Raw genomic sequence first — 19,033 nt, forward strand, 5'->3', positions numbered from 1 at the left:
AAATGTCCAGCTGACCAGTTAACAAATCACGTGACCCCGGATTGACCTACAACCACTGGACTGTTTATTAGTAGATTTGCTGTCCTCGGTAGGCCTATGGACAGGATTTGGTAGAGCAACTGTGTAGTGCACAAGGGTGAGTATGTAAGCGTGTTTAGTTGATTTTACTTATTATTCGACTTTTTAGTACACATGTGTTATACTTATTAGATAGCAGTACTTTTATCTGTGTATGCGTTACGGGTGCATGCTTTCCATGGAGAGAATTAAAGATACTATAAAGTATGTGTACACTTTAAATGTTTGTAAACACTCGCAAGTGTACTATAATTTCTATATATAGCCAAATGCAGTACACACGAATGAAATTAGAACATGTATTCACGTATACAGTACGCTTGTACAGGCACAAGTTATGATGTCTTTAGCTATCTCTTTTAGGTGTTAAATATATATTTGTATGTGTACAATCTACAATTCCGTAACACCAGAGACATATATACTGTATATATGTCTCTGGTAACACGTACTGACACTCGCTGAATTTACGCAAGTGCACCGCACAATTTTTTGGATAAAAAATAATTAGGTAAAATCAAAATATTTCAAATTGCATGGTTGCGTATTGTTTTCCCATTTTAATTGAGAAGTGGGGAGGACGCAAATAAATGGGGATGGAGGAAGGATAATTGGCTCTATATATAATGTCCATGGAATGCAAAAGTCAGAAAGTATATCAACTAAAATATCAGTATAGACAGGGGCATATGGGTATAGACTGTCTATGTACCGTGCGATTTAATAATCCCGTCTTTCATGCGTAAATGATATACACAGATTATGCAATACCACTTTTAATATATGATTCCATTATTACTTATTCAGTAGGTACATCAGAAATATGTGTTAGGTGTTAAATATGTTTCTGGATATTTACATGGTAGAAACGGGTTTCATTTCACGTCTGGCCAGCCACTCCAAACTCAGTCACCCGAGGTCCTTTTAACCGTACGTCCACATGGCCCTGGCCTGTGGGTGCCTTATTTTCGGATCGGGAGGTCGACCGGGATTGGAGATGCCTTTATGTCGCATCGCGGCCATCCATTCATCGAGGGACACTATAACTGACCGCTATCAAATGTCACTGTCGTAGAACCACGACAGCGTGAAATGGGGCTATAACCTTCCAAAGATAGTCGGTTCATCTCGTGTATACATTTAATCACACCTGGTTATCTAGTGAAGAAGGATACGCATAAAGGTGTGTGTACATTAACATGGCATGGACTATTCCATGTAGATATATGTACGCATATGTTCGTACATGTAAACACTGTTAATTTAAGTGTAATTGTGTGTGTGTGGGGGGTGGGGGGATGGGTTCAGGAACATATCGATACCCCCGCAATTAGTGGTATAGGATCGTTACAAGCTAAGATGGTATCGTTTTTTCCGCCCTAAAACGTAATCTCTCCGAAACTTATATGGAAATAAAATCCCACCGTCTTCAAAATACGCAGCATACACCCTTAAGATCCAACGGAACTTAACTTAGGAATAGAGGAATAGATTGAGAACAATATATTGTGTAGAGCTTTCTAAAATGAGTGTTCCTCAAACATTCGGTTTGGTTTGTGGATTGGAATGTTGATGATATAGATAATATTAACTTATTAAAACTAGTGTCGTTGTAAGTGGTGGAGGTCGTCCATTCGTCCATAGATCAACAGACAATGACGCTTATTTTGGATTCACTGCTTTATACCCCTTTCCCATGACATCGTCATACCCGGACAACTGTACTATGTCAACTTTTCGAAATTCGCTGATGTGGTATGCAACCCCGGTGTTCATCATAATTAGCTTGCTTTCATGCATGTCCCTTGCACTGAATCAGTGGATCTGCGCTTACTGGTTTAATTTTATGACGGTCTCGTATTTATTTTGCCTCGTTATCGGGGCGGACGGAGTGAGGATGTGTGTACTAATGGTCAGCCTTCCTAGCCACAATTCTACTTTGTAGCGTACGTACCGGCGAAATGGCATCATGATCATCATAAAGAAACGCTATATGGGAACATAAATAATCAATATAGAAAGCCACATGGACTTTAGAATAAGTTACAGTCTACAAGTATTAACTAACCCCCCCCCCCCCCCAATGGCTCATATAACATTCATATGAACCTGGGGTTGTGAATTCGTACCGATTTCAGGTACTTTCGTCTTACGGTCGTCACAGCTTACGTGTTTCATTAGTTCACCTGTTTGAAGGACAAATACTCGAATTTCGTGTGACGTCATCATGTCTTTATGTACGACTTATCTATACGTGTAGCTTAGATGAATAGAAATCTAAATTTTAGGCATTAAAACGACCAGGATAGGCTATGAAGATTGTTCGTATGAATAACATTGGTCCGTTTTAATGTATACATATGTTAAATACAATTATATAATATAAAACAACAACAACATTGAAATAAAATATTTTTTTATAGATTTATATAATTTGTAGGCAAAGTTCCTTGCCATCAATAGTAGAAATGGATCTCAACTGTTCTAAAGATTTCCCCACAACTGAAGTCCTGTATCAACGTAAGTGTTATCTTTGTTAAAACTTGAAATTCTGTATTACTCAATATATATATGTTTTCACTTACCGTAAAACGCACTGTAATTGGTTTATAGTAAATACGCATGCACTGGTATTTATATATTTGTACTTGTGATGATTGGCTGATTCTCTTTTTTCAGTACTTTCGTCAGATACTGCTGTCATTGTTCTGACTACTTTCGTCAGATATCGTCGTACTTGTCCTGACTACTTTCGTCAGATATCGTCGTCCTTGTTCCTGACTACTTTCGTCAGATATTACCGTCCTTGTCCTGACTACTTTCGTCAGATATTACCGTCCTTGTTCTGACTACTTTCGTCAGATATCGTCGTCATTGTCCTGACTACTTTCGTCAGATATCGTCGTCCTTGTCCTGACTACTTTCGTCAGATATCGTCGTCCTTGTTCCTGACTACTTTCGTCAGATATTACCGTCCTTGTCCTGACTACTTTCGTCAGATATTACCGTCCTTGTCCTGACTACTTTCGTCAGATATCGCGGTCCTTGTCCTGACTACTTTCGTCAGATGTCATCGTCCTTGTCCTGACTACTTTCGTCAGATATCGCGGTCCTTGTCCTGACTTCTTTCGTCAGATATCATCGTCCTTGTCCTAACTAATTTCGTCAGATACGTCAGATATTGCCGTCCTTGTTCTGACTACTATCAATGTTGTATTTTTCAGTACCATCGTCAGATATCGTCCTTGTCCTGACTACTTTCGTCAGATATCGTTGTCATTCTTCTGACTACTTTCGTTAGATATCGCCGTCCTTGTCCTGACTACTTTCGTCAGATATCGCCGTCCTTGTCCTGACTACTTTCGTCAGATATCGCCGTCTTTGTCCTTACTTCTTTCGTCAGATGTCATCGTCCTTGTCCTGACTACTTTCGTCAGATATCGTTGTCCTTGTCCTGACTACTTTTGTCAGATATTGCCGTCCTTGTCCTGACTACTTTCGTCAGATATCGCCGTCTTTGTCCTTACTTCTTTCGTCAGATGTCATCGTCCTTGTCCTGACTACTTTCGTCAGATATCGTTGTCCTTGTCCTGACTACTTTCGTCAGAAATCGTCGTCTTTGTCCTTACTTCTTTCGTCAGATGTCATCGTCCTTGTCCTGACTACTTTCGTCAGATATCGTTGTCCTTGTCCTGACTACTTTTGTCAGATATTGCCGTCCTTGTCCTGACTACTTTCGTCAGATATCGCCGTCTTTGTCCTTACTTCTTTCGTCAGATGTCATCGTCCTTGTCCTTACTTCTTTCGTCAGATGTCATCGTCCTTGTCCTGACTACTTTCGTCAGATATCGTTGTCCTTGTCCTGACTACTTTCGTCAGGTATTGCCGTCCTTGTCATGACAACTATCAATGTTGTATTTTTCAGAACTTTCGTCAGAAATCGCCGTCCTTGTCCTGACTACTTTCGTCAGGTATTGCCGTCCTTGTCATGACAACTATCAATGTTGTATTTTTCAGAACTTTCGTCAGAAATCGCCGTCCTTGTTCTGACTACTTTCGTCAGATATCGCCGTCCTTGTCCTGACTACTTTCGTCAGGTATTGCCGTCCTTGTTCTGACTACTTTCGTCAGGTATTGCCGTCCTTGTTCTGACTACTTTCGTCAGATATCGCCGTCCTTGTCCTGACTACTTTCGTCAGGTATTGCCGTCCTTGTTCTGACTACTTTCGTCAGATATTGCCGTCCTTGTCCTGACTACTACAATAGTATCAATGTTGTATTTTTCAGTACTTTCGTCTGATGTCACCGTCCTTATCTTTACCATTATCGATGTTGTCATCAGTTGTATCGTGATCGGTTTGTTCGCGGAGGAAGTATGGTTCTTGTTCAATAATTGTCACGACTCTTCTAAACGGACTAAGACGATCCTACTGCTGGCTCTATATCCGGTAAGCATGTCCTATGAGCTCGCCGACAATATATTCTGTGATCACTGCCCCAACAGTATTAAGATATATATTAAACCTTACACCAACAGATGGCAAAATAGATAATAGCAAATAATATAAATAAAAATGATAAAACACCAAAAAGGTGATCGCTTATACAACCAGAGGTTACATTTTCGCGATGCGATTGATTGTTTTCCCCATATTTATGAAAAGAGCGCTCAAAAGTTTTGGAGGATGGTAATATCGTTTGTATCCTTGGTATTGTATATATAAAGTATATACAACATCCCTTTCTTTTGTTCTGTCGATCGTAATTACTTTTTTTACTGTAGCATCTTTAAATGAATCATTGCCCTACGAGGGCCTGGATTTCCGATGTGACTCGCGGTGAATAGAGTCAAATATGTGTCTTAGTAAGATTCCATATCAACTATCAACTATGTGATAAATAATGTACTTCACAAGTAGTTGTCTCCCCTTGTAGGTTGTGGTGTCTGCCTCTACCTTATGTATTCTGGTGCCGACCTCGACTTTGATCGGCGAGTTTGTATCCAGTATGTAAGTATCGCCTCTGATGTCTGTACATATCTCATCTAACATAATACGTCTTATTGTTTATTTTTTCAGAATAATTTCTACACAAATGTATGTAGTTTAAGTCATGAAACGGAACCGGATGTTGATTGTTATAATAATGATTCAAACACAATGGGGCAGATGATATTGTGGGGATAAGTTAGGCGGTCATGTGAAAAAAAAAATGAGTCGAAGCTTTAAAATATAGACATGTGTTCGATAAAAAGTGTGTTTTCTTTTACAGATACCTGTCATTTTGCGTCTACATCTTTGTAAATTTGGTGATAGACTATCTCGGAGGTCTGAACAACGTGCTTTGTAATTATAAAGACCGGACGATCTCCTTCAGAACTGGGCCATGTTGCTGCTGCTGTGTATGTCTGGATTCTATACCAATCACAAGGTAAACGATACACTGTATAACTATCCCAACAAAATATTGTATCAACACATGAATACATTCTCCATATACTTTTTCAATGGACTCAATTTATATTTTTGTGATGGAGTTGAACTTTAGACTTGTACCACTGGGCGATTTATTTTGTAATTCTGTTCTTGTTTACTTACCAGACGAACGATGATGGTGATCAAAGGTTTAGTGTTACAGGTAGCTATCCTGCGACCTATACTTCTGTTTTTTCTGGCGGTTTTGTGGTCAGACGGGAAATACTCTCTTCAACAACAAGTACGTACAAACTTACAGAGTCTGTGTCATATGATGTTTGTAAAGGAGGGGTGCCAACTTGGGCCTTTCTGTGGCCAATCAGTGATCAATCAGTGATAAGGCTAATATTTTGTAGGAAGAAACTTTATGCTGTATTAACCTCGGACTTTGTCCTCGATTAATATGGTTTCGGATTAATAAAACCATGGATCGACCTTATCTAAAAAGATATAGTTATACAATATATATATTACTTATGGGTTACAATATATATATTACTTATGGGTTACAATATATATATTACTTATGGGTTACAATATATATATATTACTTAAGGGTTATTATTTATCAATATATTGTACGACCATTATATTTATGTATATTAATTGATATGTATGTGACTGATCAATGTACAGTATTGTACGACCATTATATTTATTTCTACCACAATACCCTGTGTTATTCAACTCTCAGACCATCAGTTAATCATTACAGCTGTTGATTAACAATCTGTTTATACCACACGTGGTATAAACTCTATACGCATTTCGATTGGCTAACACGGTGAACTTTGACCCAAGCTGCAATTGTTATTGGCGTCATTAATAATCTAATGACGTCACATCACCGGGTCCCGGACGTCACCGGTACACTTTATTTGCATACGCGAAATTATACTTGGCCACGTTTCCCTTTGATTCAAGCCGATATTATTGTGGTAGAAACAGGTCACACGACTCGAAATTGTTGGATATGGAATTTATTTCACACTCGTAAGTTATTTTTTAAAAGTTGCAAAAAACACTCGCTAAAGCTCGTGTCTTTTGTAACTTTTAAAAAATAACTTACTCGTGTGAAATAAATTCCGTATCCAACAACTACTCGTTGTGTAACCTCTATTTCTACCACAATACCCCGTGTTATTCAACTCTCAGACCATCAGTTAATCATTACAGCTGTTGATTAACAATCTGTTTATACCACACGTGGTATAAACTCTGTACGCATTCTGATTGGCTAACACGGTGAACTTTGACCCAAGCTGCAATTGTTATTGACGTCATCAATAATCTAATGACGTCACATCACCGGGTCCCGGACGTCACCGGTACACTTTATTTGCATACGCGAAATTATACTTGGCCACGTTTCCCTTTGATTCAAGCCGATATTATTGTGGTAGAAACAGGTCACACGACTCGAGATTGTTGGATATGGAATTTATTTCCCACTCGTAAGTTATTTTTTAAAAGTTGCAAAAAAAGACTCGCTAAAGCTCGTGTCTTTTGTAACTTTTAAAAAATAACTTACTCGTGTGAAATAAATTCCATATCCAACAACCACTCGTTGTGTAACCTCTATGTATATTAATTGATATGTATGTATGTGACTGATCAATGTATTGTATGACCATTATATCCATGTATATTAATTGGTATATATCTGACTGATGTATTTTTTTTTTTTTGATAACGCCCTTGTTTTATTTACAGTCCGACTTTACCAACCCAGCGTCATATATAAATCTTGTGAATGCTGTATCCACGCTATTATCAATTTATGGGTTAATGGTCACATTCCGGTCTACCAGAGTGAAACTCAAGACATATCGCCTGACGCTCAAGTTTATTTCACTGCAAGGATCTTTGTTATTTATGAATGTCCAAAGCTTTATAACCGGATTTCTCGGCAGAGCAGGTATTCCGGAGTGCTCCAACACGATTGGATCGCCCATTAGGGCCTCACGTGAGTTCCTTTAACCAATGTTTTTCGATCAGTTCACGTTCTTGTCTTTTCTTCCAAAAAAGCCATCTAGCACTTAAACATGACTCTGATACCTATTAAATTTATTCAAGGTTGGACGTTTTCCATGTAGTGGTTACAACAATAACAATGACAAGCGAAGTTAATCGTTATAATTTCAATGTTTTCACCATTACCACTGTTTATCCATTTCGAACTGCAAGACAAAATAATGCAAGCTTGTCGGCTTAGAGAAAATAATCAATCATCAATGACTTTACAACATGGACTTAAAGTATAATTATTGAAATGTATTTTATTTACTTTCTGGAACTGAAGGAGGGTTGGAGAGTGTTACTATCGTACTATGTTACTTTACATCATTCACAAAGATGATAGAGTCAATATAAAGGTGACTGAATATTTTTTTCGTGAAGTTGGATTTAACATTTTAAAGTAGACTAACGACATTGTACTGTAAACGTATTTACTTCGGCGCACTGAGATTTAGCGCACACTTGAATTTAAACAGATTAGCGCAATGATGAATGATGGGCGCACATACAGAAGCGTCAATTACAGCGCCATGATATAGAGGAGAGCTTTCAACTTGAATAACGCTACATTGTAAAATACGATCACCGCGAAAATATATATTTACAGTAAAAAATAAAATGAAATTAACGCAAAAATATAATTGTTTACAGAAAGTAGATATATATGATTAAAATAAGTCCTTTTTACATTTTATTGCAGGAGTGAACCACTTCCTGTTGGTTCTCGAGATGTTTTTGTTTGCCTTATTGGCACGATTTGCCTACCGTACTGTAGAGGAATCTAGCGATGATGATGAAGAAGACAGAGCGAACGAGACCAAGGTTGAAAGTAACGATGCAGATACAAACGAGAATAAGAACGGTGTCGCTGATACAAACCTAGGAATAGACGATGTAAATATAACTGTTAATAACGTGGGCGTGTCCGAACCAAACTAGTATAATAGAATCATAAATGATTAGTTTGTCTAGGTAGGAAGGACGCCAAAGACGCACCTTTGTCATTTTGAAGTCCGAGTTTTCCTGATAACTGTCATTCTGGGCTTTATTACAAAATACTCCAGTGTTCTCTAATCATTCCAAATTTTGCTTTGACTTTGAATCTGAAGTAGGCCACATGCGAAAATATTTCGTTGTCATCATTGAAGTGTTAACCACCTTCTTCTCTCGCGAGATTAGTTGATTTTCACATATTATCAATCATTTTTGCAAACGCGTCAGCGCAAAATGATCGCAAAACCAAATATTTGACAAACTTAACAGGTATGCGATACTGTGCTATTTAAGAAAGGGAAAACTCGGATAAGTTGTTATGGTGACGGTAGAATTCATGGTTGTTGACGTTTTAATATAAAATTGGCATAGTTAGACTTTCAATTGGCTAGAAGAATGTACTACTCGCTAGTAAAAAAAGCAAAAAAAAAAAAAGCAAAAAAAAAAGATAAAATAGCCAGATGTACCCTTTCCATGACTATAGAAATATGCACAAATTACATGTTGGGTTATACCTAGGTGTTAATGCAGTCTATGTCTGTTTTCTACATGTATATTAATTAACAACGAAAAGAAACTCCTGTTATAATATTAATAGCAAGGTCATGTCTATTTCATGCCAAAATAACATTAAGGTTTGATTTTTTTTCTACAACTATAATATTTATATTTACAATACGATACTAACTTTACATATATTCATGTATATTGTATACAATACGATTACAGGTTTTATATATGGTGCTAAAGTGCATCATCATATTGGTTATTAACATGAAGTCATTGTTCCTTTCCTTTTTGTTACGGTATTTCAGGGTCCTCTTTGTCTGCATGCCATCTTTTGGTTTGGTTTCGTTACTTTTGTTTTGCGTATTTTACTGTAGCGCATGTATAAAATACTCTGTAGCAGCAAAATGAAAAGATTGATTCATTTTTTTTAGTACATGTACTGATAATGATAGAGGTATAATTTGGAGGAACACTCTCAACTATGTTCCCTTTGGTTTTGTACTATTATGGTAAAACAAGTTACAAGTATATCGCCTAGCTTTGTACCTGTTCGACGTAAGCAACGAAACTATACATGCCTCTGTATAAGGATTTTATAACATTTTTTCTTGGCGATTAAAGTGTTTCATTCCCGATGTCGGATGTAGTGCATTTTTAGGTGCTATAATCGCTGTCTTTCCAGAGAACAAATTCATTCGGAACTCCTTTGGGAATAAAACTATCGCTTATTTTTATAACAAATCTCGATGTGTTCAGGATGCGACCGGAAATTATTCTTCCCAAAAAAAACCCTAAAAGCACGCCATCTCCTTCCGCGAAATATTTGTTTTGTAGTTAATAATATGAGTCACGCTTTTGTACGTTTGAAGACATCAGTTTTAAGATAAGTGAATTATAGAAAAGCCGTTAAAATCCTTAACCAGTTTTAACATTGAGTATTCCGAACTACTTTCTGCCCAGATTAATACGCTTGCTGACTGGTTTGTGCAAGGGGAGTTAGCTCGTTCATATCTCGTTGATGAGACATTGGAAAGTCACCTCTTGTGGTTTATAAAAATTGTCCTCACTCGTCGAATACTGTTTTTAGTCTCGGGTTTTCCGATAAACAATCAATAAGTGAAATATACATTTGATAGTTTCAAATGAAAGTAGAATACTTTTGATTGATTCTGGCGTCATTTCCAAGAAATGGGCCTACAAAATGGCCGTGCTAGTTGACCTGGTTGATGTGATTGAGGCGACACCTAACGTTAGCTTGTTTCTGCGACGGAGATTTCGATAGCTATAAAGATGTTGCCTTGTTTAAATCATTCGAAAGTGAAATGCTTGTACAATGTATATAAAATGAACGTACGATTTAACAAATCGCCAGAAAGAATAAGGTAGGCCCATTCATCGGTAGGCTAACAAACAATGAATTTCCGAGACAAGTTTCTTCTAGCAAACATTATTAAAGATCAAATATCTTATCATGATGCAAATCAATTAATATATGGAACAGTAATATTCACATGAATACGTAGGGGAGATTTATCGATCTAAGAATTAAACTTAATCATAGTAATCCAATGCAAGTGATCTTTAATAATAAAAAAAGATATTCTGCATCTTTCAGCAAGCCGTTAACGCAATCACAGACTTTTTAAGTTAATAAAATTCATTGAAATGACAGGAAAATTGTTAGTAAAATATCCAGGAATGCACTAAAACACTATCATCTTATTTCCTGCCATTTTATATACTTATAATTCGATCCCTCATTCACAGCACCTACGAGTGGCCTTGGTACTTTGATAAGAAAAAGTCTCCATAACATCTGAATGGCCAATTGTAATATGAATTAAGGACGATAATTGAATAAATTTAATGATATAACCAAGAGGTATATAATGTTTATGTTTACATGCATTTAGTTTAGACAGTATTTTATGCAATTCATAGACATTGCATATATACAAAATAACAGTTCATAATTTGCAAAAGGATCTGGAAACAAGCTTAAAGCTTATATCAATCCATCTCCCTCAAAAGGCCAGCAAAATTTTATGTAGCATAGTGGTCAAGTCACAACACTGCTTGTTATTTTTACAATTCATATAGATAGTTATATAAATGATAATGTATTAAAACATAAGGTATACATCCAAGGAATGAAATGTCAGTTAAAGAACATTGGTGGAACATATATAACGAAAATTTGTTGAGAGTTATTTGAATATTTTACATTGATACATAACTATCACATTCATAGCTTCAATTTGGTTTGTTACTGGGGGGTTAACTATAATATCTATTCAGATTCCTTTTAGTCAAACCTTTTAGAATAAAGAATGAAATTCTGCACCGCAGCAACAATTGTTTCATTTTCTTCGTCAGATAAGTCTCTGTGTCCTGATAACAGTATATCGGTGTTTAAGTCCATATTTAGGGTAAAAATGAACTGTTCTCGTTGATTTTGATATTTTTCACACATGAAGAGGAAATGAAAGTTGTCTTCAATATATCCACACATACAATACGGGCTGTCAATTAAGTTTCTATTGAACAAGTGTTCTTTTAATATACTGCAATGTAAGCGAAGTCTCGTGTGTAAAATTTGCAATTTACGTTTTCCATAGTTTCTGTATGAAGGAGGACGTGTAAGATTTCTATGAAGGAATTTTTTTAAGATTGTCATTGAAGGATTATTTCTAATTTCTGGAGGTACCGAGTTCCATAATTTTACAGCTGACGGCAAGAAAGATGATTTATAATAATTTGTTTTTGTCTGAACTGATAAGAACTGATCAGCTTGTCTGGTTCTATAATCATGAAGATCTGAGTGTAAGGAAGGTACAAGGGAACATAGATATTTTGGTGTTTTATTGTGAAACATTTTGTGAAATTGGACAATTTTATGCTTTTTTCTTCGATCTGATAATTTTTCCCAGCATAAGTCTTTATATAACAGTTCTATGTTAACAATTTTGTAGCACCTGTCACTATTCTGCCAGCTACAATTTGAACTTGCTCTATTTTGTCTATAAGATATTGTGGTAGTGCATCCCAAACAATATCGGCATATTCTAATATTGGTCTTATGAGCGATATATATAGAGTCTGTAGAGAGTTTCTATCAAGAACATATTTCAGTTTCCTCAGTGTACCTAAACGTTTGGAAGTTTTCTTTAAAATGTCTTCAATGTGGTCAACCCAGTCAAAACTAGAGACCAAGATGCTTATGAGATACATTGGATACGACTGTATTGTTCATAACAACTGGCGGATGAATAGGTCTAGTACGTTTTTTGCTTACAAGTAGAGACTCAATTGTATTTTGATTGAATGTGACCAGCCAATCATTAGCCCAGTTATTAATTTTGGCTAAATCATTATTTATCAGCTGGTTAGTTATAATAGGATTGTCAACTACCATATATATAGTAGTATCGTCCGCAAAGAGTTTAATTGTAGAGTCAATGTCATTAACAATATCATTGATGCACGTAAACCAGGAAGAGAAGAGGACCTAAAATGGATCCCTGGGGAACTCCTGCTTTAATTTCCTTGTATGAAGATGATTTCCCGTTAATTACCACACGTTGTTGTCTGTTTGAAAGATAATTTTTGAACCAGTCACGAAGTTTTCCGGAAATTCCCGCCCTTTCCAGTTTGTTAAGTAAGCCTGTATGCCAAACCCTGTCAAATACACGCATTTAACACGCATTCTGTCCTATAATTAGGGCCTACCGTAATTGTTTGTTTAAGCTGTTGTGCTTTTACTACAATTGGACAACCTAAACTTTCGATCTAAATGGAACTGGCCAATTTTTGACTCGTTATGTAAACAAACTTGACATCTTTAGCTACAATGGAGCCACACACAGCCAATGTGCTGTTTGGTTACGAAACGCAGCTGCAATGTAAGCTTTGAAGGCTTAAATCTCGGAACAGGGTAAACAGATGTAGTTTTCGATAGCTTCTAGTGCTAAATTGGAACAATTCACGGTAAACTTTAATCACAGTTGTGTCGATAATTAAAACCACCTATTGAACGAAATTTCCATAAAGTATTTTCTCATATAATACTTTCGCCAACAGCGAAATTTAAAATGATAGTATGGCTTGTTTTAAAATGGTGTGTGTCGTTTTTTGTCCAGATTAATGAGTAAAACTTATCTGACATTTTAATAAGTTTGTTTTCAATAACTTTAATCCATCGCGATAGAAAAAACTAACACATTATTATAGAACATAAAGCAAGTTGATTCGGGTATGTTTATGAACGAGTATTTACGAACTGAGATGTTGTTATAAAACTGTTAACTGTTATTTTATATACATGTGTTTGTACACAAATAAGAAAAATAAAATGGAATATACCGTTTGTTCGTTGTCATAGTCTTATATTCATATTAGATTATGTATAGTGTTAGTCAACGTAGCAATTGCAAAACAGATATTATACTAGTAGCTTTATGACAGGTATCGTCGACGAAGCAGAAGATGCTTACCTTTCCGGAATGCCTGGTCTTATTCTCGTTGATATTTCTCTGTTACCTTAATATAAACCGATGTATTGATAATGATGTTTATTGTTTGTTTTTTGCCTTCGTTTTGTGGATTATATGGAATCTTGGAAATATTACTATTACAAAATGATGCAAATGATGGCGATGGGTTCGAACGGTTTCAACAAAGCTAACCATAGTTGCTGTAAGTGTTGGTTTGTTTATAAGATTTTTTCTACGTCACGTACCAACAACAAAGATAACTAGGTATTATAATAGACCTAAACCCAATATCATGGACCGCAGCCACCAATTAAAACCTCAAAAAGTAAATTCATAATTTAATATTTAATTTCTTGAAATTAAGAATATTCACTTCAATCTCTATCCAGTCTGTTCTTTTAGATAGGACATTGTGTTAAATTTCAATTTTACTATCACCGGCAATATTAGGAAATAAGTAAAGTCTGTTCATTGATCATACTTGTTTAATGTTACAATATATATCGATGGCACTTCCTTTATTTGGACAGTATTGGAATAAGTCTGTACATAATTACTTACAAGCTAGGAATACGAACCGACCCCTTTAGGATCACCTCTTTGGTATTCATTGCAGTATAAGTAATATTCTATTCTATCTACATTTTCTCTATATATACTTAAAAAGCAGTAAATATACTTATCGCTGTATTTGCATGGCATGTTTGTAATTTCAGAAAACTAATATAGTTATATACTCTTATTACATGGTTGTATATCTTTGCTAATAGCATGCAGTTATGTATTGGGTACACAGTTTTCTAAATGTTGCGACCAAAACGACATGGAAAGGTATGTGGTTTCAAGATTTGGCATACAATCCTGTAAACCGATACTAATAATATAAAACTGATGTGTGTTGACATACCACATTGCATATATAATTCGCATACCAAACATAACTGCAAGAGAAAACGAGGTATTAAATATAAGATGCTGGTTTTTTCCCATATTAAAGAAACACCAACTTCATTTTTATTTACTGTATCAAGTTTAATTGTTTGTGAGAGACATCTGTACCGTGCTAACAAGCCCGCTATTGGTATACGGTATTGCCATTAATGAAACACATTTTGTCTCGCACGGATAAGCAATGCTAGATTAGATTAATGTTCTAGAAATATATCTACTTATTTCTGAGGCCCAAGTAACCCTGATTACTGAAAGAAAATTATTGCTATATTTTTCAGGAGGTCAGCTCATCTCCACAGGAAGTTGATGATCTACTCGACTAACATTTTAATATCTTCGTCGAAACAACGAATTCTATCTCTTAAAAACATGTGTCATTATAATGACTTCTCTATTCCTTAATTGTGTATTGTTGTAGACATATTTTGGGATTTACCGATTGCACAAATTTAAGTATTAATTCATCAATTCATGTATATTCAATGCTGTTTTTATATTCATGCACTGCATATCATCTATAACGACTTTTTGTTATTTGCATACTTTTATTCGACTATATGTTTTTTTTTTATCTATATAGCATTCATATTTTATAAAATATTTTGTTAATTCAAGTAGCATTTATGTAAAATGTAAATACTATACTTTCAGGTTGTTTATAATTCAATTTAGGTAAATATGACGACTTTTATTTTGGGTGTTCCTGTCCGGATCCCCGCGTTTTTTGTTTATATTATGATACAGACATCATTCGGTTAAATAATCATGATGGTCTGAAAACAGTTCGTTTGTTTTAATGTCTATTTTAGCATTTAACATGAAGATTTAGAGCAGCTTCGGCTATCTAGAAAATATCACATGTTACTACATTGTATTGCGTCTAAAATCCAATATATCTTCCTCGGGAAATGGTATTACTTACAGCGGATTGCAGTTTAACTATTATCTGTATGTATTGAAAGGTGCTAATAACATTTGTGTCTTTTAAACATTACAATATACACGATTAAAGTATAGTGTTTTATTATTTTGCTTTCGTATTTTATTACTCTTGAACAAAGACTCCAGGAGAGAAAAAAACGTGGTAATTCTTTATGATTTTTCACATTCAAATCTCGGACTCGAACCCCGTCTATGTTACCACTGCGCCACACGGCCACCCATATTATGTGTTTACATGTCACTGCATCAGCAAGTACAGTAATAAATATTTAATCTTGGAAATGTATTCTGATTATGTCACTCTCATCTACACACGGACATTTTTCCGTGCTGAGTTAATGAATTTTAAGTTTAAGAAGTCAAACAGTCTGAAGACATTGATATAAACATGCTACATAGTTCATATCCTGATTTGACGGGTTTCTGAATCCTAACATATTCATCCAGCTATGAAACCCGAAGATTGCTGTGGAAGATAAGTATTGAATGCGTTAAATCCCGTTTCACGCGTGAAACATACACTTATTTTGTGTGTGAACATTGTTTTTAACGCGTTAAATGTTCATTATGAATTGAATGCATTAAATGCAAACGCGATAAATTCATCTTGTTTTTGACATGACTAGACCTTCCACAACTTAAATTGACACGTTTACCAAAGTATCACTGAAATGCCGATACCATCATTTCATGTTGTTAATAACTTTTGATTTTTTTCTAGATAAGGGCATTGGATTTTTTTTTAAATTTTAATAATTGTTATACCAATATCTTCAGGGTGAAAAAGAATTGCAACATTGAAATTTGATCGGGCAGGGCGCTTCACATTACCAGTGGTTAACTTCAACATAACGGTAAAGTGAACCACAGTTAACTTTACCATTGGCTTCACTGTACAATACTGCAAGCGTTCAGATTTAATTTAACGACATTTACAATTATCACTAGATTTGTAAGAGTTTACGAAGTTTTAGATATCTCGTTGTAAAATCCGTACTGCTGCATTCTTATTTCTCTTATAAAAGGTATCTCTCCTTTTCTCATAGATGAACAATCTTCCTTAGTTATTTCAAAAGCATCACTCCAGGAAGACGCAGTTACGTGGTATGGGACATTTGACATCGGTTTCTTCTCACAGTATATCTGCATGTCCTGACGTAAACTTCGGAAACACAAGAGTTCCTCGTGAAATGTTGGCCCTTGCTCCTGAATTTGGGCTTGTAGCCGTCGGTAAAAGAAGTTATAAAGTGCATAATCTATCTCGGCCCATCTTTTATATAATTGTACATCTCCGGGCTTAAAATTTATTCTTTCAAACAATTGTCTTCTAGAATTGAGTTTCACATATAGGATATCCTTCATTTCCCAGTTGAGAAGTCTGCGCATTAGAACTAAAGACTCGTCGAACAACTCTACAATCAGAACTAGCTGAAATTCACTTTCCAACTTGTGCAGATAACGCTCTATACCACCTTTGTCTCGTGTTTCAAACAGTTTTGCAGGGAAGTCGAATTCAAAGGCCATCCTGTTATTGGCGTAACTCTGACTTGTTCGTTTGACGTAATTCGTTGGATTCTGAAGGAAGACCGAAACAGGGTCTGAAGTATTTATCTTAAACACCTCATGTGGTCGCATGTAATTCAAAGTAGATATAAAGTGTTCAAAAGGGTCTCGTACAATACCTATGTTGACTGTATCAGCAGGCATAATACGAGCGAATGCATCTCTGTTGTATATAACGTGGCAGCATAGGATCTCATAGAACCTGCCCTTCGGAACAGGAAGAATGTTTTGTTTTGTCACCGAGGTAGTACCGCTAATGACGTTCGGAAAAAAGAACTTCGGGACTAACGGCAACACTACCAGCAGGTCTCGTGAAATGGCAAACCGTAAAAAGATATTCTGAGCTGTTGAACTTGCAGCCTTATGCACCTTCAGGAAGGCTACATGACGACGTTCTTTTGAAGTCAACGACAGGCTCCGATTGCTCGAATGAGGATAAAATGGTGTGGTAGAGCTATCTGGTTCGCGTGCACCAAACCTGTTGAGTATAGTATTTGACAGGGATTTCTTTTCGATGGGATTCTCTGTCAGCAGTGTTATAGCTTCCCCGTGTCGTGTAAAGGATCGAATCGTGCTTTGATAGATTAATAAGACGAGAGAAAGGAAGCAGACTGACACTACAGCCAACCCAGCGCATGCGTAGAATCTGTCGAAAAGACACAATACATTACTTATAGACAAGAAACTGGTATTGATAAAAATAAATTGGGTAAATAATGACATGTTACTTCAAATAGAAACGATGGGACAACATGTTTTGATGATACAGTACAACCATGACAAAAAAAAATCAAATATTTACCTTCTCATCAACAACAAATAGTGGATTACCACATCGTGCTAACACCGAGGAGTTAGAGGCCTGATCAGGGCATGAATAATAAAAGTGTCTTCATTCTATATCATATACAATATGTGTTGTTCATCCGGAAGGAAGTATTTTATTTTTCCTGTCGTAGTAATACAGTGTACTTTGTTGAATATATATGTAATATGACAGTGTAACCTGTGTATAAATGACACCAACGAGACAAGACAAAGATGTCCTTTATACACAACAAGTTTAAAAATAGTAAAAGTAATTCTAAAATATCATTACATGTACTAAGAGAACACATTGATTTTAATTTTGAGTAAATATGAAAGGTTTTTCTATTTTAACATAAATGATAGTGATTTTTTTCTCATAATTAAAATTTGTAAGCATTTTGAAATTCTCAAGATAGATTTTCTTAAATCCATGTACTGATTTTATTTTGATTTTATGTTTAGTTGGGAAAAAACGATAAATAACGATTATTTAAACCCGGATTTACCGTTTTCCGGTCCAGCCAATTACCATATACTATACACAAAGAAAACAAAGTTGTTGCAAGTTGCGTCCTATAACATTTGTATACGGTTATTTACGTAATATAAGTAAAACAAATGAGACATAACTATTACTTTCCTCCTCTTTTGTTGGTCTAAGTGATGATTTAATTACCAACCGACAATGATTGTTGTCTACGCCATGGTTGAATGCCTAGCTGTCACAAGTGGTGTTCGTAAACATTTCTGTCCATTGTTACAATTCTCAAATAAGCATTGGTGATAGAGGAGCTGAATTATGCTCCGTTTGTTATTTAGAAATTTGTTAGGTATGCAAAAATTGATATGTGACAATGGTTTCATGGCTCCGTTATACGGGATTTAAAAAAAATTATGGACAGAAAATGTGTCCGCTGTTCGCTTCAGGTACTTTGTAGGTTCCGCAATATACAATATAGTTATGTAATAATTTACATTAAGGATTCCTAGCACTGTCCGTTATGAATAGGTGTCCGCTATATAAGGGTGTCAGCCATGACGGGTTTGTATATAAAATGCTATCCAGATATTCATATCATCTACATGTACATTATATGTAATAGACGATTTGTCACCATGTCAGAGTATTGGGCTGTTATTCACTTCGAACATTAAAACGTTTTTTTTTTTGATAAGAACATGGATGTGGCGCAGTTGTTG

At 35.7% G+C, this 19,033-nt stretch overlaps 2 protein-coding genes across 3 annotated transcripts; one reads left to right on the forward strand and one right to left on the reverse strand.

Moving 5' to 3' along the window:
• Positions 1-6: 6 nt before the first annotated feature.
• LOC117325895 (organic solute transporter subunit alpha-like) lies at positions 7-15,545 on the forward strand. Of its 2 annotated transcripts, none has more exons than XM_033882399.1 (9): positions 7-136; positions 2,502-2,598; positions 4,366-4,526; positions 5,014-5,087; positions 5,350-5,508; positions 5,679-5,793; positions 7,266-7,518; positions 8,272-8,465; positions 14,797-15,545. In XM_033882399.1, exons 2-9 carry the CDS (start codon positions 2,547-2,549, stop codon positions 14,839-14,841), a joined length of 1,053 nt encoding a protein of 350 aa, XP_033738290.1. In that variant the 5' UTR covers positions 7-136; positions 2,502-2,546; the 3' UTR covers positions 14,842-15,545. The 2 variants fall into 2 exon arrangements, with proteins under 2 accessions (XP_033738290.1, XP_033738289.1); XM_033882398.1 differs by having other exon boundaries at positions 2,519-2,598.
• Positions 15,546-16,232: 687 nt separating this feature from the next.
• Positions 16,233-18,368, reverse strand: LOC117325894 (galactose-3-O-sulfotransferase 2-like). The gene has a single exon (XM_033882397.1). It carries the CDS (start codon positions 17,744-17,746, stop codon positions 16,421-16,423), a length of 1,326 nt encoding a protein of 441 aa, XP_033738288.1. The 5' UTR covers positions 17,747-18,368; the 3' UTR covers positions 16,233-16,420.
• Between the last annotated feature and the right edge of the window lie 665 nt (positions 18,369-19,033).

Source organism: Pecten maximus, chromosome 4 (assembly GCF_902652985.1).
Source record: "Pecten maximus chromosome 4, xPecMax1.1, whole genome shotgun sequence".
Classification (NCBI taxonomy): Eukaryota; Metazoa; Mollusca; class Bivalvia; order Pectinida; family Pectinidae; genus Pecten; species Pecten maximus.

Coding starts and splice junctions, on each gene's coding strand:
- LOC117325895 (XM_033882399.1), top strand. CDS start 2,547: ATGGATCTCAACTGTTCTAAAGATTTCCCCACAACTGAAGTCCTGTAT. Junction 4,527..5,013: donor TACTGCTGGCTCTATATCCG/GTAAGCATGTCC, acceptor CTCCCCTTGTAG/GTTGTGGTGTCTGCCTCTAC. Junction 8,466..14,796: donor CAAACCTAGGAATAGACGAT/GTAAATATAACT, acceptor TATATTTTTCAG/GAGGTCAGCTCATCTCCACA.
- LOC117325894 (XM_033882397.1), bottom strand. CDS start 17,746: ATGTCATTATTTACCCAATTTATTTTTATCAATACCAGTTTCTTGTCT.